Source organism: Nannobrachium achirus (assembly GCF_963921795.1).
Source record: "Nannobrachium achirus genome assembly, chromosome: 2".
NCBI lineage: Eukaryota > Metazoa > Chordata > Actinopteri > Myctophiformes > Myctophidae > Nannobrachium > Nannobrachium achirus.
This window is the reverse complement of record NC_137811.1, coordinates 40,797,254-40,823,155: the sequence shown is the minus strand read 5'-3', so window position 1 is coordinate 40,823,155 and position 25,902 is coordinate 40,797,254. Positions and strand designations below refer to the sequence as shown.

At 40.5% G+C, this 25,902-nt stretch overlaps 3 protein-coding genes across 3 annotated transcripts; 2 read left to right on the top strand and 1 right to left on the bottom strand.

Moving 5' to 3' along the window:
- Window positions 1-805: 805 nt before the first annotated feature.
- On the bottom strand, window positions 806-12,379 carry eaf1 (ELL associated factor 1). The gene is made up of 6 exons (XM_080747289.1): window positions 12,113-12,379; window positions 8,596-8,690; window positions 7,560-7,696; window positions 5,906-6,147; window positions 4,480-4,701; window positions 806-3,977 (listed from the first exon to the last, which is right to left on the bottom strand). Exons 1-6 carry the CDS (start codon window positions 12,213-12,215, stop codon window positions 3,928-3,930), a joined length of 849 nt encoding a protein of 282 aa, XP_080603415.1. The 5' UTR covers window positions 12,216-12,379; the 3' UTR covers window positions 806-3,927.
- A 447-nt stretch (window positions 12,380-12,826) lies between these two features.
- LOC308298365 (tRNA N(3)-cytidine methyltransferase METTL6-like) lies at window positions 12,827-17,341 on the top strand (the record flags this gene model as incomplete). Its single annotated transcript, XM_080741951.1, has 5 exons — window positions 12,827-13,138; window positions 14,338-14,472; window positions 14,807-14,977; window positions 16,065-16,206; window positions 16,769-17,341. The coding sequence occupies 5 exons, from the start codon at window positions 12,827-12,829 to the stop codon at window positions 16,921-16,923; spliced, it is 915 nt and encodes a 304-aa protein (XP_080598077.1). The 3' UTR covers window positions 16,924-17,341.
- Window positions 17,342-21,962: 4,621 nt separating this feature from the next.
- LOC308298356 (asialoglycoprotein receptor 1-like) lies at window positions 21,963-25,466 on the top strand (the record flags this gene model as incomplete). Its single annotated transcript, XM_080741939.1, has 6 exons — window positions 21,963-22,057; window positions 22,802-22,891; window positions 23,314-23,739; window positions 24,206-24,363; window positions 24,829-24,932; window positions 25,319-25,466. Exons 1-6 carry the CDS (start codon window positions 21,967-21,969, stop codon window positions 25,464-25,466), a joined length of 1,017 nt encoding a protein of 338 aa, XP_080598065.1. The 5' UTR covers window positions 21,963-21,966.
- Window positions 25,467-25,902: the final 436 nt, after the last annotated feature.

Here is a 25,902-nt window from a genome sequence, read left to right as displayed (position 1 = left end):
TTCTACCTTTAGAAAAGTAGATCTATACTATAATTTTGCGAATGTCTGAGTGTCTGTCTGAGTGAGTGTCTGTCTGTCTCAGCGTTTCTCCTCGGTGGCTGGAGCAATTGATCTGAAATCGCATCACCATCAGCATATGAACACACCTGACATAACTGTGAAGCCCGTTTGTCACTTTCACAAATCGTATGCTGTATAATAGCATTTTTATGGTGTATCTATATCTATTTAGCATACAGTACCTTTTGTGACCACACATGTTAAGGGAGGGGCGCTGTTGTTCAGGCCATGCACAATCACACACACACACACACACACACACACACACACATACACACACACACACACACACACACACACACACACACACACACACGGGGGGGGGGGGGGGGGGGGTGTTCTGGCCCTGTTACAGATGTTGTCCAAAATCATGCAGATCGGTACACAGTATCTCTGTAGCCGTTAAATGGAACGGGTATTTACATTGATGCTCCTACATATTAGCATGCAGGACAGCACCAGTTAAAGTTACTTTCCATCCCTCATATATTGTGTGCACAGTGCACATCCCATAATCCACACACTGCACATCATTTCGGAGCTCATATCTTTGAACGGGTAAGGGCTAGTTAGATTTAATCGATGGAATTTGTGGTACTTTTCCAAAGGTTATGACACTGTACACTGTTCGGTGCTACCATAATGTTAAACAGAGAATACACAATATAACAAACAATTAACTGGAATGTATTTGCACACTTTTAATGCACTTCAGATTTGTAGAAACAATTCACAAACAGCACTAATAAAAACCTAAGAATTAAAGCACCAAATACAAGAGGTTTTGTCTGAGAACAGAAATGGGTCACAACCGCAGAGGTACAGATGCCAGAATGTACAGTAACTGGAAGTGTGTTTGGAATCAGACATAATGCATAACTTACAGCTACTACAGTATATGGTATAATTCAGACTAATGCAATCTTCATTCAACTGTCAGCGGATGGAGCGAAGACTAACTTGATCTAAAGATACTTCTGGAAAATTGACCATAATCTTTAATACTTTAGATTTACTTTAGACTCTTAATACTTAGAACAGAGCCAATTAGGCCCTGGCCTACTTTCAATGTGAAATAGGTTTTAATGCTAGTTACAATTGACAATTTGGTACAAGTAGCCCATTAGTCGAAGGCATTCGTTTCAAGATTTTGAGTACATTTTGGGAAATTTCCAATATTCTTTCCTCATTGTCTTAATAAAGATGATTACAGTCTGTTAACTCACACTTTTCAATTTCATAAGCAATTTATTTTACAAATGTTGTGGTGCTCTGAAAATTGCCAATATAAAAAGTAGTAGATTGGCTATTTTCAGTGCATGACACAATGCACAACCAAGTACTCAGGCTTTATGGTACGACATCATCAACTCAAATGCATAACAAAATCTCAGACAAAACCAAAAGGAACCAAATTACCCTCACATCACGTTGTAACATGATTGAGATTATATTTCTGTTCTGTGTTTGACCAGAGTTCTTTGGCATTTATTGAGAAAAGACATTCATTCAGCTTGATACGCTGACTATGACAACCTTGCATGGCCAGGCTAAATCTTGCAAGTTCAGTTTTAGCTGTGAAGTGGAATTTGTGGGCAATTTACCCAAGTGAGAAACATAGTATTAAGTAGACCTAGCAAAGTCTGACATAAAACCCACAGCCCCTGGGTCATAAAGACATTTTCCCAATCAAAAAGTGTATAGTTCACACTTTAGCTTATGTTATATTGAGCAATAAAAATAAAATAAAAAGACACAGAATGCATGGCTTTTAACATCAGGACTTTGGCTCTCTATTGTTTAAAGTTGAATTGCAGAGTTTTTGGCCACTATATTAAGTAGCGCTACTAAGCAATGTGGATCCCTGTAGTAGAACAACACTGATCCTGGTTCTCAAGCATGCACGAGGACGTACGTGCAGTCGTGCACACATCGTTTATGGAGGGGTCAGGTTTGGGCACAGTTCCAAACCATATCTAGGAAGGCAGCATCAAAGAAGCTTTAATTGTTGTATGACACATGCACAATAAGAAATTAAATGATCTGGTGGAGTATTACAATGCATAACGTCTATTCGAAGAGCCTACCAGACTCTTCAGCATGTGCTATACATCTTACTGGATATGTAAACCTTGACATATCTTCTTAAGAGTTTCTTCATAGAGCCATTCCAGGTTGTATTTCCTGACATAATCAAGTCAGCAGAAAATAGAGACAAAAAAAGGAAAGCAATCAAAAGGAATTTGACCGTGATGTTGAGTTTTCACAATAAATCATAATAAAGGTTACATAGGAGAAAGGATTTCATATCGATGTGTTGTTAACATTCTTCATTCTGGACTGGTACTGTCTACAGGTATATTAGCTTGCCAACTTTAGGAATTTAGGCCACCAATCAAACGAAGTGGCGCAAGCTTCCTCGCCAAGCGTCAGCATCGAATCTGGTCAACTTTGTAGCCATGACATGGCAGCCGTAATATTTTCTTAATATCTTTGAAAGTAATATCACAGTCAATTTACTTCAACAAAACACTGCTTCTGGGAAATTATTAGGAGTGTAAACAAAACAAAAGTTTGTTTCTGTTTAAAACAACACAGTTCAACTTTAAATGTCTGCATGTTAAATACACAAATGGCAAATATCTATCTGAGTAAGAACAAAGTGCTTCTAATATATTGTACGTCCTCAGTGCCCTCCTACCTGATTAGATGCATGCAAAAATGTAATTCACATGGACAGGATAAAGGTGATGACAGCTAAAGTGCGTTACCAAGTCCATTAGAAAAGAAAAACATAAAAATGTATCAACCTGTTCCTCCTTGATATTTCCTTTCATTTATAAGAGTATTGAACACGTATCCACTGGCAAGAAATCAGCTATGGTATTTATTTACCAACATATCAGGTAAAGGAATTAATTTCACTGGACTGTATTTTCTTCGCAATTGAGCCACAAAATGCAACAAAATGTCAGTAAATATATGAGAATATGAGATTTTCCTGGGGAAGGGAAATTACAGAAACATAACCTAAAAAATGACATCATACCCCTTTAAACACACATGCTTTTTAAAATATTCCCTGATATGAGCATGGTGTTATGGTCTTGATTCAATTTATTCCAAAGCAATTGATAGTTGACTTAGGATGTGTGCCTAGAAGGCAGTTGTTGAAGTTCTTTAGTGTTTCTGTCGGCTGGATTATGCCAGACATAGTGGATGTGATCACGACATCTGTTGACGGCAGTGATACAATAAACAGCATTCTACGTTTTCATGGGCCCTTTTTGGGGCTACCTGAATGAATTGCTGCCAGGGATTTCTATAATCGCAATGAAGTGATTCAAAACTTGGTTCATTTTTTCCAAAATAAAAGCTCACAATGTGTCATGATGTGAAATGTTGTGAACTTGTAGATCAGCTATTTGCGCTAGATCAGATATTTTGATCTGTCATACAGATCAGAATATATAGGGTTTGCCAGGAGACACATTGTGGGAGTGCAGGAGAGCAAGATGTGGAAAAGTTCCTTACCCTCTCGTGGAGACCAACAGAAAACAAACATCACAAGATACAAGTTAATAAAACTGCAGTACAGAAAATATGTATGTGCACTCTCATATACATTTCCCAAATGTACAAATGTAAAATGTTTTTTTTTTCTCTTCTTTTTGATAAGTAAAACAAAATATACAGCTAATAAAAATACACTCTTAAATACTCAGATTGGCCAACTTTTAGGAAATACTAAAAGATAATAATAAAAAAAGAAAAAGTCAAACCAAGATATACAGCTGGTGTGGAAAGGGTGAACTGCGCAGAAGTAAGACAGCAGATATGGTGAAGAGGAGAGGCAGGGAGAGGAGTTCAATCATCATCACTGTCGCTGCCCGACTCGCTCAGCTGCAGATCATTTCCTGCAACAGATTTTTGTTTTTAAACGGGTTGGACAAACTTTCTAATTGCAGCTCGTGGCAGAAACAGCCATGAAAACCAGTCGGTATCATTGGCTGGATGTAACAAATGTCTTGGTGTGGCTTAATTTTTCATTCCGCCTAGTGGCTTTGGTGGAACGGCTATTTTGGGGTTTGAGTTTATCAGCACCATAGTAATAGGCCACTGCCTACAGCGCTACAACTTGGTAACAGCATCTCTTGGTTCTTCATCCCCTGACTGTAGCGCTCAGCCAAACTCGCTTGAGTTGGGTTTCTGAGGCTAGGGAGGGGCAAACGTTACAGAAGCACAAGAAGAGAGATCTAATTTGAACGACTGATTGATTCACTTGCTATTTCATACCTGCATATTTTGACTATGAATTGAGTGGCTGTTAGAAACGTGTCAGTCAGTCCCCAGACACACCTGTGATGGGAACACCTTGACGTGTCAGTGTGCGACTGTGCGCAGGTCTCTGGTACTTACGGAGTGTGTTCATGAGATGAGTGCTGCCCGGCTGCCTGTCAGCCCCTCCGTTGGCCATCGGGGGGCGGGTGGGGGAGGTCTGACTGGGAAGCGGAGGGGCATTGTGCTCCCCATCGCTGCTGGAGCTGTCATCACCGCTCCCAGACCCACTGGCCGAGTCTGAGGAGCTGCTGCTGCCACTGCTGCTCATCTGCTCGATCACCTCCACCTCAGCACGCAGCTCTGAATGCAGACAGTAGGGGGCAGCACAGGATCAGTGACAGTGAAATGTCATGTATAAAAGAACATACTTTTTGGAGCTGTGTGAAGCACAGGCTCCCTATACGTGGCTGTGTGGGTCTGTGTGTCTGTCTGTCTGTCTGTCTGTGTGTCTGTGTGTGTGTATGTAGCCTGAACTTCCTAAACTTCGGCACGCTACTAGTCCCACAGTTTTGCCACCACACACTCGCGCCATATGTCAAATCGACCGGCTTACTCGGGAATCGTGGGCTAGTAACTTGCTAAGAGAAAGGTTCAATAGTTTAATTGATATTAATTTATTAGTGAATTAATTTTCCCCATTGACTTATAATGGGAATCGCAAAAACTCACATTCAATTATTTGTCTCTCGCAAACCATAGGGGCTAGAGTTTCAAGACTTGGAGAGGAGGTTCATAATGATTTCAAGGATTAAATAAAAAATAATTGTGTCATTTGGCCGCATGGTGGCGCCATAACACCCCACTTTACGTTTTGGCCTGTAACTCTTGAACCGTAGGTCGGAAAATTAAAAATATTTTTTCCCTGGATTCCTTGGGTCATGACGCATCTCCCCATATAGGCCACGCCCATTTGCGCCATGATAGATTTTCCGCCATCTTGAATTTTCTCCAAAACACACTTTTTGCTCCTTTTCCTACATATTTTCTTCAAATGTCACAAAAATCGGTACACATGATCCACACACACACACACACACACACACACACACACACACACACACACACACACACACACACACACACACACACACACACAGCTCCACTTCACACGGGTGTGATTTTTTTTCTTTCTTTCCCCCTTTGAACCTTTTTGTCTTGATTATTTCCTTCCCATCCATTATAACATTTACAATTGTCAGTGCTCTCCCTAGACGGATATCGTTGCTGCTGTCAGGCAGAAACATTCTATCTCTATCTTCAACATTAATGTTTTTTTTTAGTGTCACGCAAGAGTAGCAAAAAAAGCATATTTACAAGCTCACAAGGTTTTGAAAGTTAAAGGGAAAGTGGTTAAGTGCGTCTGGAAGACTGATTTTTCCATTTCCTGGAAAGCACCGGTTTTGGACAATTGAGGTTTCCGCACAACAGTGACAATATGAAGCATGAAAAGCCAAAGCAAAATGCAGGCAAAGCCAATCATATATGGCAACTGGTCCCTCCTCACCCCTTTTGATGTCATCCAACTGTGGCTCTGGGGAGGGGTTGTCCTTGGAAGGGGAGGGGTTGTCCTTGGAAGGGGAGGGGTTGTCCTTGGAGGGAGAAGGGTTGTCCTTGGATGGGGAGGGAGAGGTCTTGACTCCGGCACCAGGCTTGGTCGGGGCTCGGAACTGGGAGCTAGGCTGGTTATTGTTGGATCGCACCGACTGCTGTTCGATCCTTGCCTGGATCTTACTGCTGCCCTCCGCCCTGTGACACAGAAATATGCATAATGAATCATCTGGTGCCGTGTTTCTCAGCTGCTTCCCACACTGAAAGTACCCCGTCTGAAACAGCCTTTAGACAAAAAATCACACCTAATGTGAAGTGAGCGGTGGTCGTGCTTGCATAACGTCTTCAGACTAGGATTTGAGCAGTGACGTCATTACGTGCGCATCCCGCTTCAAATACGCGTTCACATCGCCCAGAGACGCATTCACGCCATGGTCCTGGGGTCCCGGGGACGCGCCTCCATAGTCCATGTTAAGAAAAACATTAGCGAGCCGATTACCGAATAACAAAGGCCGCGGGCCGTGATTTTCTGCAAAGTATACTTCCCAAGCAATATGGAGACGTTTTAATTTTAGAAATCCCTTCATAATTGACTAAGCAATGTAATAATGTCCTTAAATCCTTGTGCATTGATTAAAAGCTGCCGTTTGTCCTAAGCTGAAAGTGAAAGTGATTTCTGAGCAACGTGGCTCCCCCTCCTCCGTCCCCCGCACACATGTGAAGTGAAACTTTTGGTGTGTGTCTTAGGGTGCTTTTTTTTTTGCCTTGATGAAACTTAAGCAAGGCAGCGACATACGGTACTTTCTTCCTTGACAATAATGAGAGGCAGACAATACCATTACTGACATTTTGCTGAATATAAAAACGTTTTATATTGCTAATAAGCAAAGTAAAGGGGAATCTTTTTGAAACTTTATGGGTCTGTAACTCAGTGAATAAATGGAACCAAATGGACCTGTTCCATTTGTATTTTAACATTTAATATAAATTGGGGTCCCAGTGATATAAATAAATGGGTGTATGTAGCCTAGTGTATTTAGAAATCCTACTATCCTAGTTCTAAGTTCAAACATTAGCCAAATTGTAAAATAAATATAAGAAATAGGCAAACATTTTGAAAATAGCCGATCTACAAACTCACAGCGCTCAAACACATTTTATTGAGGACTCATAAAACTTTTCTGGGACCCATTTGAATGACCACCTGTGGGTCCCGGGACCCATTACATTGAAAACCTAGTAACATCACTGTTTGAGTCTAGGATGTACAGGCTATGCTACACACACACATTTTACTATGGCAAAACTCTGAGGAAAAAGGCTACAGACACACGATGATGACATCACTAGACAAACATGATGCTACGTACACACATTTTGCTATGGCAAAGCGCTGAGGAAAAAGGCTACAGACACACGCACAGCCGCTCTATGGAGTGGTTTACCACCGCTCAAAAATGTTTTAGTCATCTCCACCGATCAGACAACCACAGGATGAATTTCATGAGCAGTGTACAAATGTACAATGACGATTATCCCAAAAAAAAAAACATGTCCTAAATATATGAATGCAACCTTTCTCTGGTAAGTGGTCTGGTTTTCCTTCTCACCTGGTCTTCTTGACTTGGATGCTGCTGCTCAGCTTCTCCAGCACAAACTCTCCAGTGTCATGGTTAATGATAAGCACACAGTCCTTCTGATATGGCCGCTTGTTCCCTTTGAACACCGTCATGGGCGGTGTGGAGCCCTGCAACAAGGACAGTATGTATTGTAAATATCTTGTCACTGAGTTGTCAGTGGTGTAAAGTAAGTAACCAAGTACTTTTACTCAATTATTTTGAGCCATTTTCACTTTACTTGTGTTGTGTTTCCAGTTGTCAATATTTGTACTACTACTCCGCTACATCTCAGAGGAAAATATTGTACTTTTTAATCCAGTACAATTATTTGTAAACTTACTTAGTTACTTTGTAGATTTTGATTATTATTACACAACACACATTAACCACTTCAGCTCTGTATATATTTCGGCCATTTGAAAATACCAGATCTACAAGCTCACAACGTGTCGCATTGTGAGCTTGTAGAACATACACTTGCATAATGAGTACGGTATTTGTTTTACTGTTTTTATGCCAATACTTTTGTACTTTTACTCACACAAATTGTGAATTCCGGACCTTTACTTGTAACAGAGTATTTCTACATTGCAGCTGTTTGTTTAGGCTGCGGTCACACCAACGTATGGTTGCCACTTGCCAGGTGATAAACTTTTTGTGCACGGCTGACTAAAAACGCAGAGTGCGCATTTTGTCCCAAAGCATGTGACACACCTGTCACTCACTTCCAGGACCCTCCCCGTATCCAGCACCGACTCACCCGATTGGACAGAGGGGGAAAACCAGAATCTGTGTGGATAATGTATCTGCTCCAGCATAAACACAACTTCTGTGCGGCACGCAGAAATCCTTTACTAGCATGAAACCGCTCCATTCCCATTTGAAATACATTGGCGGAATGGGGAATCCACTCGCATAGGTACTTTGGTGACTGCAGCCTTAGTGCTGTTTATTAGTTTGACTCCAAAGACATCATTCACAGTAGTCAGTGGACAGCAGATTAGAAAACAAAAGCAGACATTCTTACTGGAATGTGAGGTAATGTTATGGTGACTTCATCCCCCTTCCCAACCTGCAACTCTCCCTCACAGCTTGTGTCAATAGATGCCGGTTTGAAGTCATCTGCAAAGGAAAGATGATGACAACTGACAAGTCATAGACGAACAATATGAATTTACTGTCTATATACAATACTAAGCATTCAAGGGGAAAACACTTTTTGTATAAATATATTCTTAATATCACTCTATATATTTGTTGTGACAGTCTGCACAGTGCCTCACATACAGCAAATAATACATATAATACAATATATTAACATTAGCCCTAGGATGGATGTGATATTACAATACATACTGTTTGTTTGTTTGATTGATTGATTGATTGATTGATTGATTGATTGATTGATTACTTTATTAGCCGTTTCAACAACAAAAAAGCACAAGCAAAGCACAGTTCAATACAAAGTCTGCTAAAAGGAAATATAAATATATGTACAGTAAATAGTTTGTATGCATACACATTACACACACAGCCATTCTAGGGCTACATTCACACATAATTGCGACTGAAGGTCACAGTTTACCATGAGAAATGTCACAGCTTGTCCGTGTGTAGACGTGTACAGATTTTTACGGTCTATGGGTTTGCCGCTCTGATGTCACTGTGATGTCTGGTCTGGCACATCTTGTCCACATATCTGTGGATCTCTGACAGTCATGCCTGACACTGTGGTTCTCTTGAAACATCACAGTGACATCAAAGGTGACATATATGGGTATTCCCCAGAATCCCTTTAATGCCCATATATGAAGATCCCTGATGTCATCAATATATATCACTGGCCAGATGGCCAAGACATGGTCCATATCTGTGTGTCTGGTTAAGATAGGGATCTCCATGCATGGGCATGAAATATATTGTATGTTGTGATGACATGGGAACCACTCTAAGAGAATCCCTTTTATGCCCATATATGGATGAGATCCCTGATGTCATCAATATTAAGCCCATATTTAACAGGACTTCATATGGGAATGCCCATATATGGAGGAAGACAGCCCATATATGTGTGGCTGATTCAGACAGGGATCTCCATGTATGGGCATAAAAGGGAAAGTAAATGGATCTCCATATGGGTACCAGGGGTCCCCATATATGGGTAACTGGTCCGATATACATCACTGGCCAGATGGCCAAGAATTGGCCTCGCCCTTTAGGGCGAGGTCGCATGTCGCCCTGAGGCGTCTTACTAGTTATATACAGTGCAGACACTATACATATTTGATTGGATCTGAACTTTGATCTGCCATAATTTGGGAACTGAAGTTTTGGCAACATCTTAACAAAAACTATTTTAAAATGTTATGTCGTTTGATTGGACTTTGAATTGGCCAAAAGCAAAAACATAAAACAGCTTCTTTAAGTGGTGACAAAAATAACGTTGAGGATTAACGGGTCTGCAGAGCATGTGGTGTCTCTCAAGCCTCAGCTAAGTGAATTAACTAGTTTAACTGGCTGTGAATTAACTGGCTGTGTTGTGTAACAACATGTCAGTGAGGAACAACACCAATCAATGAAGTATCTTAATGCACCGCTGGGCCTTCATTTGGACACTATTTCAGTTGAGAAACATAAAAGACAAGTTACAGTCATTTGTATTCTGTTTGAATGCATGCTGTAGCTGCGAGGCTTCCTGAGGCTTGCATTCTCCCCTCACCCTAAAATCATTTGTCCCTTGGTATTTAAAATCACCCCCAGTTTCAGGTATTGACAGGGTCAAAGCCACAAGTGGCTTTGTTTTCGGTGCCAGACAGAAAACAGAGCACACTGACTGTGAGACTGTGAGATGACCTCAGGAGATCCTTTAATGACCTACCTTAAGTTTAGATTTATCCAGTTATTTCTATAGTTGAAATGCCCAAATTTACACTCAAAGTAAGCACACAGAAATAAAAAATCACACCTGTGTGAACTGAGCGGTGGTCGTGGAGGCTGCGCAACAGCAAAACAAATATATCATCCATCCATCCATCCATCCATCATCCATCATCCATCCATCCATCATCCATTCATCCATCCATCATCCATCCATCCATCATCCATCATCCATCATCCATCCATCCATCCTCCATCCATCATCCATCCATCCATCCATCCATCCATCCATCATCCATCCATCCATCCATCATCCATCCATCCATCCATCCATCATCCATCCATCCATCCATCCATCATCCATCCATCAATCCATCCAGCATCCATCCATCCATCCAGCATCCATCCATCCATCATCCATCCATCCATCCATCATCCATCCATCCATCTATCCATCCATCATCCATCCATCCATCCGTCAAATCCATCCATCATCCATCCATCCATCATCCATCCATCCATCATCCATCCATCCATCCATCCATCCATCCATCCATCATCCATCCACCATCCATCCATCCATCATCCATCCATCCATCATCCATCCATCCATCATCCATCCACCACCATCCATCCATCCATCCATCCATCATCCATCCATCCATGCATGCATGCATGCAGCATGCAGGCCGCCACTGGTATTGCAGTTGATGCTCAGGGCAGACTAGACTCAACAGCACCTCTCTGGTCACCAAGGGGTACTTAGGCTACACACGGATACACACACGGCCACGCTATGGAGACGGTGTGACCACCGCTCAATAACAGTTCGGCCTCTCACCTATTATAATTTATAATGTAAGCTGTAGGTCTCATTTATCTACCCAAGGTGTATTTTCATTAACGTTGTATTGAATTCATTGTAATGTTTACCACGTATTTATGTCTGTATTAGGTTTAGGATATGTTTGGGAATTATTTCATTTAAGAGTACATTTAGTAGAAGAGAGTCAGAGGGTTTTTACGTTCCTATTTTGGGGACATCTCTTTCTGCTTCTTTTCCCTTCTTTTCACATGCTTCTTATTAACATGTGAAAAGCCTCTTCACTCTGAAGAGATCTCTGTTTAGCCCTGTCTGAGACCAGACAGTCTCAGAATGTCCTATATATTGTACACATATGGAAAGAATATCTGAACATGTATGACTACATGTATATTTTTGGTGGTAATAATAATCAAGATTAAAGTTAAAATCTAAGATTAAAGTCACCATTTGGTCACAGAGCCTTTCAGATAGTTGAGAGAAGAGTATCTCAGGTTTTCTCTTTTCTGTTCATTGATTGGTTAATAGCAAGGTCCCACCTCTGAGTCTGCAGGGATAACAAACTGTGATAACATATTGTTTGTCTCTTTACTCTTACTGCTTCTCTCATTTCCCACGATTCTGAAACCAGTCGAATGCTGTGATATGATATAGTATTGTCGAGAATAAAGACACTTTGAATTTTAAGCCTCTGGATCTAATTCTAATTATATACGGGCCTGCTGGCGCACGGGACCGCAACATATTCATACACCACATCAACAAACATGCCCAGGAAATTTCAGATAATAATAATTTGAGTAGTAATAATAATCTACGTCTATAGTGCATTGTGTGCACTCACATCTGATTGTGTGAAAGGAGGATTTTGGCCTCTTCTCAAAGCTCTCTCCGAGTTTCAAAACATGCTCCTCTTTGTCCAAGAGTGGATTCGTACTTCCATTCATTGCCGTCGTTTTAAAATGTGTAATAACATTCACATTCGTATCGGATTTTCTTCTGAGTGAACTAACTTATGCCGAGATAAAGTAGAATAGTGACAACTGAATAAAAAGACAACTGCAGTGTAAAGTTAGCCTTGTGGCTAAGCTTTAGCAAAACAATGCACTCCTCTTCACATGGACACTCCTCTTCCTGTTGTGTTCCACTCATCAAATACCACCGATGGATACCAAGGAACCAACAGCCAATGCCTTGTACTTTTGGAATTAGAATGATGTAAATATATTTTATACAACTTTACACAGCATATAGATATCGTATTTACAGAGCCAAAACTCCACAGAAAATATTATTACCACAATGTCCTCGTAACCCTTACAAGAGGAGGAACGTACAACAGATCGAGGTCTCGTACCCGGACGGAATCATTTATGTGACGGACAAGATGTCTTCACGTTGTGAAAAATGTGTACACGTTTAGTTAGAAAAGTGTTTTATAAAGAAACCAAGACCTTTTTTGGACACATTTATTTAATGTCATTTCAGTTAAGTGTATGAGTACTTAACCCCCCAGTGATTTTATTTGTGGCCTGACTGTAAGGTTTTCAGCAGCATTATGAAAGGAGAAGTGGACTCAGCTCAGGTCGCAGCTCCTGAAGAAGTGAATGCTCAACAGATCCAGCCCTCGGTCCCCCTGGCCGAACAAACCAACACTGGGATCATAAACAGAACTTTGACCAAAGAAGAGTCGGAGAAACTCCCGACAACAACAACTGACAGGAGTCTGGTGTGTGACTTCAAACAGCTGAAGCTGGAGAAAGACGCGCAGAAGAACTGGGATTTGTTCTACAAGAGAAACGCCACGAATTTCTTCAAGGACAGACACTGGACCACCAGGGAGTTTGAAGAGCTCAAGGCCTGTCGACAGGTATAGTGTTAGCTTCCTAAACAAGTGGTTGCAAACTGATAGATTACTTTATTAGCAGTTCCCATTGGAAAAGCACAGGACAATATAGTTCAGATACAAAGTCTACTAATATGATTTTAAACCCAAGAAAGCACTATGCTTGTTTACATTTCGGTCCTTTGTACACAATTAATTGAGACATTAAATGACTAATATATAACAGTACTATGCAAAACAAAGAAAGAAAAAGAATAATATATGTACAGTAAACGGGTAGGGATAGGCTAGCCGCAAATTGCAACACTAGATTTTATTTTAATCGGATGAATCTAGGGTTGCAATACCTCCCATAGGCAGCCAATGCATCAAAACGGTTTTTTGCTATCTGATTGTATTAAACGACTTCAAACTCACCAATATCGTGGCTCTATGGAAAGCTTGGAATTTACTCTTGCTATCTGCAAAGTGTTTGTTTCCGAAAAATCCACCGTAGAATTGTCATGATTTCTTTTCTGTCAAGAAATCCGAGCAGACATGGTTTATTTTCTAAGTGTTGAACTTCGGAAGCGCTCGTCTTCTATTACGCAGCGTCCCGCTGCCTCCTGCATTATGTGACATTTAGAACCAGGTGGTACACAGGACCGCTGAGTGACTTCCCACAAGCGCTTCCAATCTCCAGCACTTAGAAAAAATAATCACCTGAAGCCAATTTCTTGATAGAAAGTACCTCCTAACATTTCTACGGTGGATTTTTCGGAAACAAACACTTTGCAGATAGCAAGAGTAAATTCCAAGCTTTCCATAGAGCCACGATATTGGTGAGTTTGAAGTCGTTTAATACAATCAGATAGCAAAAAATGATGCATTGGCTGCCTATGGGAGGTATTGCAACCCTAGATTCATCCGATTAAAATAAAATCTAGTGTTGCAATTTGCGGCTAGGGATAGGCTTGGACTGTTTAGGGGCCAGTTTCGAGTTGCAGCCACCTGTAAGTGTTCTTTCAGGGCAGTTTTAAAGGAGAGTAGGGATTTACACTCTAAGCCTTAAGGCCTTTGGTAGGGCATGCCACATTTGTGTGGCATAGCAGGAGAAATAATTTAACCCTTTGTTTGAGCCAAATCTGGGTTGAACATGACCAGTGGAGCTGCCTCTGGTGTTGTGATTGTGGACGTCTTTAGAATAAGGCCATTCATTGTCTGTCTTTCCTCATGGTTTCCAGTTTGAGTCCCAGCGACTGGTGTTGCTTGAAGCAGGCTGTGGGGTAGGAAACTGTATCTTCCCCCTCCTTGGAGAGGATCTCAATATATTTGCTTACGCCTGTGACTTCTCGCCACGAGCTGTGGACTTTGTCAAGGTAAGGCAGCTTCCAGCACACCATCACAGCAATCTGTTGTCGAGTCCCCTTTCTTGATAATTCACATTGAGGTGCCCTTTAGCAATCAACCCAACCCATATTGCTCGAGTTCAGTGGTTCTCACTTTTTTTGTGCCAAGGACGGCCCAAATTGATATGTATTTGACCGTGGACCCCCATCTGAAAATGTTTTGTGCCAGCGACCCCCAGAAGAGATATTGCATGTAAAATAGTTGATGAAAAATGTGCCATGTTGTGGTTGTGGTTAAAAGGTCATCAACTCTTTTCCCTTGGGGAAATAGATTTAACACACAAACTCCTTCTTCTGCTGACAGCAAAATCCATTGTACAGCCCTGAGCGGTGTTGTGCCTTCCAGTGTGACTTGACCCACAATGATTTGAGGGACAATGTGCCAGAGGCCAGTGTGGACGTGGTTACACTCATCTTTGTCCTGTCAGCCATCCACCCTGACAAGATGAGGCAGGCTCTGGAGAACATCTGCAAGGTAAACACATCCTAGTGCTACTAGTAAAAAGCTTCTAAGTCTTTGAGTGTGGTTGCTAAGCTTGTGTGCTTTACCTCCTCTAGTACAGTGTTTCTCAAACTTGCAAATGTCAAGGTTTCCCCTTAACTGTATCTGACAGTGTACAAATGGAACCAAATGAAACTTTGAGAACCACTGCTCTAGTAGATTAACCTGTACCAAGGCTGTGTAAAGAAGGTATGGACACATTGTACGCAATGGCATGTAAGATGCACCAGGAGGCAAACTAGAGCTAGAAGTCACTTAGAGAGCCGGATGAACAACAAGCGTATGAACAAACAATATTTTGTAATTATTGCAACCATTGTCAGATAAACTCTTAAAGACATAAGCGGTTGTTTTCTGAGCTCAGCACTTTTTTGAGGTATCTAAAGGGCACACATTAGTTTCTGACTGGGTTGTATGGGCTGAGGCTAATTTACATTCTAGCAATGGTGGTCTTGTCTGTTAACGCCTCAAAAGTATATATTGTGTACATCGAAAAACAAGACATCAAAACGCGTGGTATTCTTTTGTCTGCCTGAACTGATTCTGACAATGGTCACGATCATTCAAAGATACAGAGTTCATTCATCTCTCTCGACTTCAGTGCATTCCATCGGCTTCCATTTGCCTCCTAGTGTGGCAAATCTGCCTGGAATTTGCGGTCCAAGAAAGTGATATTAATGTTCTTTATTACATAGCCAAGAGCCGTGCTAGGAATTTAAGAATACGCACTCCCTGGAGGCCAGAGCAGAACATCTGCCACAAAGCTTTCACATTGGCCTGTTACAGCGCCACCAGAAGGCCGATTTTTGCATATTACTCCTACAGATTTTGTCCAAACATCACGCAAATCGGTATAAAATATTTTCTCTGCACCCATTTAAAGTGCTGTGTGTGTGTGTGTGTGTGTGTGTGTGTGTGTGTGTGTGTGTGTGTGTGTGTGTGTGTGTGTGTGTGTGTGTGTGTGTGTGTGTGTGTGTGTGTGTGTGTGTGTGTGTGTGTGTGTGTGTGTGTGTGTGTGTGTGTGTGTGTGTGTGTGTGTGTGTGTGTGTCTCACTCACAGGTGTTAAAGCCAGGAGGTATTGTCCTGTTCAGAGACTATGGTCTTAATGATCACGCCATGCTTCGCTTTAAAGCTGGCAGCAAGCTGGGTGACAACTTCTATGTCCGACAGGACGGTACCAGGTCCTACTTCTTCTCTAAAGGTTAGTATTGTGTTTACATTACAGCCGACAGGACGGTACCAGGTCCTACTTCTTCTCTAAAGGTTAGTATTGTGTTTACATTACAGCTGAACAAATTCATTTTCTTTTCTGTGATTGGGATACATGTGGGTAGACATTCTCCCCTAAATATTCTTTCTGTTTTTAATCTGTTCAGATTAAAATGTCATTTATTTTTCTATAGACCAGCATTCCTAACCAGAATTCTACAGTGAATGTAGAGATGCAATAGTTAATCAAACAAATTGATTTAATCGAGTTTAAAAAAATAGCAGCTCTACAAGCTCACAATGCAAAGTGTTTGTAGATTGATATTTTTGCGCAACAGCGTTTTATGTTAAAGTAAAATATGGCTTTAGTGATTATTAGACTAATCAATTTAGTCGATTATAAAAAAAAACACATGCTTCTTGATTGGCCCTAGTTGAATGTTATGAATGAGATGTCAGATGGTTTTGTTTTGCTGCCACTCTGATTTTCCTTTCGTAAAACTTAGCGACCACATTTTCTTTCTTTTCTTTCCTTTCTTTTTTTTTTTTTTCAGAGCTCCTGGCTGAGTTGTTTGAGGCGGCGGGCTTCAGCTGTGTGGTCAATGAATATGTCCTCAGAGAAACCATCAACAAGAAAGAGGGCTTATGTGTCCCCAGAGTATTCCTCCAGAGCAAATTCACCAAGCTTGGGCAATCTCAGAGCTCCTGATGTTCCTATGCTGTACATGACCCCAGATAAACATCTACATTAGATGCTCCACCTTGAAAAACTCCCATACCTACTGGGAGAAATACAACCATGTGCAAACACAGCAGCAAGATTTGTGAACTGTTGCGATAAAAGAAGGCTAGAGACTGGAACACAACCACCCTAAGGACTACAAACCATTGATTGACATCTGATCTAGACCTACTGCACATACAGTATGAAACAGAGCTGCTACCTTTAAACACATTTTAAATCGGGTTTCTTTTGTATACTATTTAAATTATATTAAAAAGAAATGCTGATTTGTTCCAAATCTTTATATCCTGTATATATATAATGACACAATGTTTCTTGGATGAGTACTGAAATGCCTATATTGCTGATAATGGTGCAAAAGCCTAAATACTGTATATTACTGTATGTTTAATTGTATGTCTTTTTGATCAATTTTAAAGTGTGTTTGTGACTAAAAATTGGAAGGTTTAGTTTTCTTCTCTATATCAAATGCACCCAGGCCAGTTATTTTTGTCATTATATTCTTGAGTGATTAATAAAAGAGAAATCTGAACATATCCCATATGGACATGGATATACCAGTACAATATTAAATGTACGTACAGTCTACATCAGGTTGTTCATAATTGCTGAGTTATAATAACTACTTTAACATCCAAAAGGTTAACCTCTTCGCCTATTTCCCACATGTACAATCGATATAAAAGGAGTTTGGGCAGAAAGAAAAAATGTAACCCAGGAAGATAGTGGAGCACAATGAAAATATCTTGATTGATTACTTTACTAACATGCTTACAAACGGAACGGTAGTGCAACACATATTTATCAGAGTCAAAGACTCTTTATAATCTTTTTCAGTGTCAAAGACTTTTTTTTTTACTTGGGCATCAAAAACGTTATACAGTACATGTAAAATCCATTTAGTCTGTTAACAACTTGAATCCTAGTTTGCCAATTCTGGGCACGTCATAATTGACGAGCATTTTGCTAAATCTACACGCTCACAAACAACGTGCCGCTAAGCAGATGTCGCCATGGCTATTTTCAGCAAAAATATTTAATGTAGGTAGACAGGGTTAAAAAATGATCGGGGCTTAGTATATAGACCTCTGGTGGACTTCTTCCTGTTTCAAGAGTTTCTACTGCTATCTTTCTCTCCCATCATGTCATTGAAGAGATACCTTTTAATTGTTGTAATTGTGATTTTTCTTTTAGTATTATTTAGGCCTACACCGTTAAATTGAGTAATTACATCAACACTGTCATTGAGTAGATGGCCCAATCATGATTTGTAAATGGAAGCTGCTAATGACAAAGGCCAGACACGTGTGATTTCAACAGAACACCTCAGACCTCTCAGACGTTCCCCACAAGCTTGAGAATCGACCTGCACATCATTTTAACATTCTGCTACTGCAACACTCTGGTTTCCTGTCTCAACGTGAAGCTTGTAGCCCTCCATCATAAGAATACACAAACAGTGGTCGTTAAGAGGAAACGACAACATTACCCAAGATGACATCCTTTTCTGTGAGAAATGTTGTGCAGTTTCCATGCTGGCATCATTTAACAATTGATCATCAAAGTGAATAAATCAGCATATAGTCTTTGTACAATGGTTAAAAAAGCATATAATACATAATTAAGCAGTGGTTGGACTTGGAAGTTGGAACACAATTTTGACACATTAGATTGCTAAATTTGTCATGTAATTTAAACAAACATCCTGCTACTGTGAGCTCAACAGATGTGGTTTCCTGTCTTGAAGCGAGGCTTACATGGCCCACTGCGACAAGTAACACACAGAGTGAGACCACTGAGAGGAACATGCACAACCTAAAGATCAAACACTTGTAAATGTCACATGTTGCAACAATTTTGATCCAAATCTTGTATAATCTGTTACTCAATTCAATTCAAATGAGAAAACATAGTTTACATTGCCAATGCAAGTGTCAAAATAAAATAAAAACAGTTGAAAATGGGGAACATAGGCTATATACAGTTAGAGGGGCTCAGATTTAAAATGCACAGAGAAGCTGCTTGGTATTGAATAGTTTGTCATAAGAAATAAGAAAATCTTTTATTTTACAGGCATCAACTGCACCTTTTCTGCACTAAAATAAGTTTCAAACTTATTTTATTTGACAGCCATTGTTGTCAGACTTTGGGCTAACTGGGATGATAAGCTTTGAGTATTTTGTCCAGGGATTCATAGTAGCAGATGTTCCCTTTGTGAAAATCCTAGGCCTAGACCCAGGTAGAAAACCAATCTGGGTACATGGCTGACTCCTGCATCAAAGCTGCCAGACTGGAACTCCAGCTGTCGGATCGGATGCTTCTGACCTTGACGGGCAAGAGAAGAGAATATACTTGTGCTGATAAATGTAGCCAGTCAATTAAACAAAGGACATTGACTGGACTCTAGTTAATTATACAAGTATTAATAACTATGATATACAGTAAATGTGCAACCACATTGGACCTGGAAAAATACATGAATTAAGTGACAACCAAGAAAGAGAAACTGAACAGGAATTAACAAGGATCAATGTAACGTCTTTACAAATGGTAAGTTAACCAAATAGAAGATCTGAACCACAGATAGGTACCTTATTCCACATTGATCACGACAATGTGCCCCTTTGCTGTTTCGCCATTCTCACATTCAGCGTTGCACTGAAATTCCCCTTTGTCTTCCAGGGTCAGCTGTACGATCTCTGTCACCACCTGTCGCAGTCTGGTGTCGCCCTCTCTCACCGTCTCGTTAACAGTGGTAATGTACCTGCTGACATTGGTCAGCTTGGTACTGGGAAGTTGATACCATGCCACCTCAACAAAGCCGCATAGCCTGAAGTTGTACCATGCCTTACAGGTAAGTGTGGCCGATGTGCCCGCGTCCTGATTGATTTGCCCCCTTGGGTACGTGAGATTTAGATTACCTGGAGGAGATAGAACAGGCAAGAAAACGAAAGTTGTACATTGTGCGTTTCAAATTTGTAGAAACACAATTAAATACAAACTTATACTATGTTTTCTTGAAAGATCAAAACAAAAGCACAAACCAAATGTTAATTTCTCACAGTAGGCCTACTGGTCTGCTTATGTTGATTTTGTCTATTAAAAAGGTGTCACAAAGTGACAAAGGTCACGCAAATTTAGGCTGGGGTGCTGGATCAAAACTATAACATGAAATAAATGTCTGAGAAAGAGCCCCCCGGGTCGAAACATCATCAATAAAAATACCCATGAGGGTAATAGTGTGCAGATTAAATTGTTATCATGATGTATATGATGTATTTTGTTTAACCTGTCTTGCCCCGTTGTCACCATGAGGAACACCTTGGACAAAAAACTATATGTCTATTTTGAGATAGTTCAGAGATAGACCAGGCTGTATGATTTAAAATAATCACTCAGTCAATTATTTAAATAAAATGATCAATTGAATTGGGCTTAGAGAACACTATCTTTGGTAAAAATGTATAATGATGACCAAATATTAACTTAACTTATAATACTCTCCACATTTGAATGACAATTGACAACATAATACTTTTACTTTGCAATGGTCTCATTTTGTATTCAACAATGGAAAAGTACTGTATGCAGAACATTTCAGTGCTTACATTTCATGGTCTCTGTGTACACCTTAAGAGACTTCAATTTGTATTTACAGCATGTTGCTATAGCTTATGTTAATACACTGGGGTGATGCTGTACCATTGAGAAGTGTGTTACCAAAAAGGTATTTGCATACAATATACACAATTCAAAAAGCACATGGATGAATATGTTTCAAACTGTTGGGATATAAATTCGCAATTCACAAAATGTGTCACTAGTACGAAAAAATAGTAGTTAATCATCAAATGTGAAATTGTATCGTCAGCGTTGCAGAAATATGAGTTATATGAACATAAGAAAATAAGAAATACACCCCTACTGCATTGATTATTTGTGTGCAGAGAAAGAATACTCAAAACTGTGTTAAAACAAGCATTGTGTAATATGTCTGTAGGCTACCATGGTGAATAAAAACGACTGTTATACTCTACCTATGTCATCCAACGCTGATGCAAATTGTAAGAGTGTCACCAGCAACAGTACTTTGGATCCACCAAGACAAATCATCCTCAATCACTCACACACAAGTTAATGAAAGGGCTGTTGTAGACACAGCAGGACAGAATGTGGCTGAGACGAGTTGAAGGTAAAATAGAAACTGCATGTGCTCCGAGCCTCCGACCTCAAAGCAAGTGAGGGGGTAGACGCACTCTGTACAGTACATATGGTTGTGTGTGTGTTTGTGAGGTGGATGTTGACCTGTGTACAGTTCTGAGACCTGTGTAATGTTCCATTGTCAGAATATTTTCAGCTTGTATGTCTAGTTTAAGATGGTATACATTTTATATTACTTTGGTACACACTTGTCCATGCAGTGTCAAGCTGTGCCGACACTGTATTGCTGTTCTGGATGTGTTTATGCCAGCCTGTGTCATGGCATATAAATGAGCATATATAGAGAGAGAGAGGGGGGGGGGGGGGGGAGAAGATAAAGGGACATTTTAAATTATTGTATTGGGAATAACCCCTTGAGATGTACCATCTCGTTTTCAAAGGGGTCCACAGATTACACAATTCATACATTTGTCATACATTTAGACACAAAACTTTCATAGACAGTTCAGACAACATCAACAAAACATAGAAATAAAATAAAATAAAATAAAACATACAACAATAACACAACAACAACAGCAATACACAGAGCACACAATGGATCATTGGTTAATAGACGTATATACAGTATATATTATAATTATGAATTAGTCAAAGCACAACATTTGAATTGTAATCCAGCATGAACCACGAACGCGGGAAGTATGTGATTTTTTAGTACTTCTTCTTTTTTGTGGGTGATTTCCAAACTCACAAACGCACGCATGCGCGAGCACATCTTGTGAAATAAATGTGTTAAAAAGAGAACCAAGTGTGCTGTTTAACATTTGGTTCCACTGTGCTGTCATGGAGGACATAGAGATGGCAGATTATGTCAATTGTCAGGATTTAGGAGATGATAGAAAGCGGGAGGGGGTGAAAAAGAGACACGATAGAGGTAAGACTTCTCATCACACAATGTTTACTATGGTACAGGGGTATGACATTTCTAATTTGTGATATTGACTAATTCTAGGCAGGGTACTTGACTTCATAGAATATCTGCAGTACGCTAAAATGATGCATGTGAGAGAAAATATGCAAATCGAATATCCCACCGTGACACCATGCATGATGCAGTCGTTTAAACACTCTTACTTGGTGACCAGATACCTTTTACTTTTTACAGTTTTGAGGTACTTTTACTTTATTGGAGTATTTCCAATTCTCAGTACTTTTACTTCTACTCCACTACATCTCAGAGGCAGATATTGTACTTTTACTCCACAACAATTATTTGAAAACTTTAGTTAGGCCTATATAGTACATTGTAAATTTGTATTAGTACAAAACATATATTAACCTCTATGCAATTATTTGAAAATAGCTGTTCTGCAGAGATTGTTCTCTAATACAGCAATCTCTGCAAGATTGATGATTTGTAATTTGTGGGACAGCGCTTCTTTTAGACCCCTTCTAGATATATGTTAGTAACAGTACAGTACATTTCTCAAAATGTGGTAACAATGTTGAAACAAATGTCTTGCATTCTTACATGATTTCTTAAAAACAACTTCCTCTTCGTGTGTGTGTGTGTGTGTGTGTGTGTGTGTGTGTGTGTGTGTGTGTGTGTGTGTGTGTGTGTGTGTGTGTGTGTGTGTGTGTGTGTGTGTGTGTGTGTGTGTGTGTGTGTTTCTACCAGACTCAAAAGTCTACAGAGCGGTTGCCATCAGCTTTGGCTTACTGTGCTTCCTACAAGCCACTCTCAACATTTCTCTACGGGTGTTTTCCTGTGAGTATTTAATCATTAAACAATTGATAAAAGCACAGGATAAAATACACTCCTGTTCCCCTCAGGCATCTCCAGGACATGCTGGGAATGCCATGGCCTTTTGCAGTATAACAACATAGTTGTAGCTACGCATGTTCTTTAATTAGCAAAATGTTTAAATATACAGTAGGTATGTTGAAGTGTACTAGTTTGATCACATGGCCTGGAAATAATGCCATTGACACATACAGTAGTGCTATATGGCATATTGCACAATGAGGCTTTATGCTCAGTGTGGTTTGAGCTCACTTTTCATAAAAAAATAAAAACAAGGCAGAGTAAATACATTGTCCTGGTAGACTAGTCTCATTGCAAGATTAGGTTTAACTACACTGTAAACACTGAATAAAAATGAGGAACCTTCATATCTCAATTGCCTGCAGATGAGTCCTGTGCAAAATATGACAACACTGTGATGCCAACTAACGACACCACAGACCTGGCTCAAGAAGAGACCACAGACCTGGCTCAAGACGAGAGAAACCAACTGAACAATCTAAGGAAGCAGAAGAAGCGTTTACAGGCTGGTTATGACAGGTTGCAGACCAGGTATGAGGACTGTGCCAGGAACCTGACTGCAGGTGCTGATCAGAGGAACCAGTTACAAGCTGCTTATGAGCAGATTGAGGCCCGGTATGATGACTGTACCCGGAACCTCACAGCAGTTTCAGACAAGAACCAGTTGGTGGAGCGCTTCAATGCTTTGACCAGAGAGAGAGACCTGTTGCGGAACGAAATCAGTATGTTGATGAATCGCATAAGGGCTCTTGAGAACGAGAGACGGACGCCTCCCATCAGGGCTCTACAGGGTGAGTGATGGATATGATGCCTTGCAAACAGTTTATATTTTAATACAATTGAACAACATTCTCTTGTTACGCCCTGCTTTGCTTAATTGCTTTCTTTAACACACATTCCCAACTTGGAACGGCCCAGTACTGCAAAAAGATAAATCAGTTCTAAATGGCTTCAAAATGTTTCCAAAATATTGAAAGAATATACAATAGTTTGTGAGGGAAATGTGTTCGATACATTTGTCAAGTCCTTTACAGCTTGAAGGTTAATTTGTGAATATGAGATGACCAATAGTAGAATAAACTTTCAAAAAGCAAACTCTCTTTCTTAAGCTTAATTCATTGTAGGATGGAGTTTCTCAGTGCCAGTTGCAAGGACAGATTTTTGCACAAAATCTGAATAAATTAGGCTTTACAATTCTTAGATATTACCATCATCCCAACGTGTTATATTCATCATTCCACCCTGTGTTGTGTTTAGGACCAGAGCAACAACACCAGCTGTGTCCTGTAGGATGGAGCCTACACCTGTCCAGCTGTTACCTGCTCTCCTCTGAGCTCAACAGCTGGGAGGGGGCGAGGCTGGACTGCTTGAGGAGAGGAGCTCACCTAGTGGTGATAAACAACAGAGAGGAACAGGTGTGTGAGAGTGTGTGCGTCTGTGTGTGTGTGTGTGTGTGTGTGTGTGTGTGTGTGTGTGTGTGTGTGTGCGTGCGTGCGTGCGTGCGTGCGTGCGTGCGTGCGTGCGTGCGTGCGTGCATGCGTGCATGCGTGAGTGTGTTTGATTGTGAGTTTCTGAAACCAAATTTATACTAGTTGTGAATGGGGGCCCATGCTTAAAATAAGTATAAATCAATAGGTCTGTATGCCATTTTAAAATAAACGAATTTATCCCAAATATGGGCAGCTTTTGAGAAATAGACTACAGAAGAAAATCCTATTTTGTTTTAATATTTTTGATGTTCAGCATGCTCACTGTCTATCACAAATCTGAACATTTTCCAGTAGCCTATCATAACCAACGATGAATTAGCAATGTATGACATAACAATTTTGCATGAATATATTCTGTAATCCTATTATGCTTTACTTTTCTACCAACAGATAGCGCTCCCCTATGGCTCAGATAACCCTGTTGACGTGTGGATGGGTCTGTCCATCAGGGGCGGAAGGTGGACATGGGTGGATGAAACCCTGCTGAACACAAGGTGAGAATTAATTGAGAACAATGAACAATCATATATCGTCGGGTGGAAACCTCATATCTCCAAAACCGTTGCTTTTCAGGATTCAAATTCAAAAACAGCAAAAAGTAGCAGATCTACAAAACATGCCGGGTTTTGAGCTGCGTTTCAAGCTTGTGGATCTGCTACTTTTGATGATTTTGTGTGATCAAGTAGGGCATCAGTTTACAAGAAGAGAAGCTTGAAAAAACATACAAAAAGTAAAAATATGGAGATAAGAGGTTTTTGCCCGACAGCAACAATAGGGGGTGAGGACTGGGCGTGGCCTTGCAAAAATCGGCCACTTCCGCCCGCCATGTTCGTTGCTATCTTTCTTGTGAGACTCTTGGATAACACGTTTTGTGTTCTAGGTTTTGGGCAGACCGACAGCCAGCCAATGGGCCCTCCAGACAGGACTGTGTGTACTCTAATCACAGCCAGCCTGTGATGGCCAGTTGGCATAATGCTCCTTGTGGAACTTACCTTCACTGGCTATGTGAGAAAGAGCTCATCATGTGATGAGCGGGGTTAGTTTATAGGACCCTATTTCTGTCTGTGCCTTACCCCTTATCCCTAAACTTCTTTGCCATATTTTACTACACGCACGCAAGTACGCACGCACGCACGCACGCACAGACGCACGCACGCACGCACGCACGCACGCACGCACGCACGCACGCACGCACGCACACACATACACACACACACACACACACACACACACACAATTGATTTAGGAGACTTTCGTTTAAGGCCTTTCCTCTAGCACCACCAATAGGCTTCAATCTCCAATTGCACACATGACATCTCAAAATGTAATGGGAAGATTTGCATGAAACATAATGCTCAGAAAATACATGACCTTCTGGGAAGGTATTGCCTAAGTATAAAGCTTTTAGAAGTTGCACATGGAGACAACACAGTACTTGAGAATTACTACCCTAACCCTAAAGTA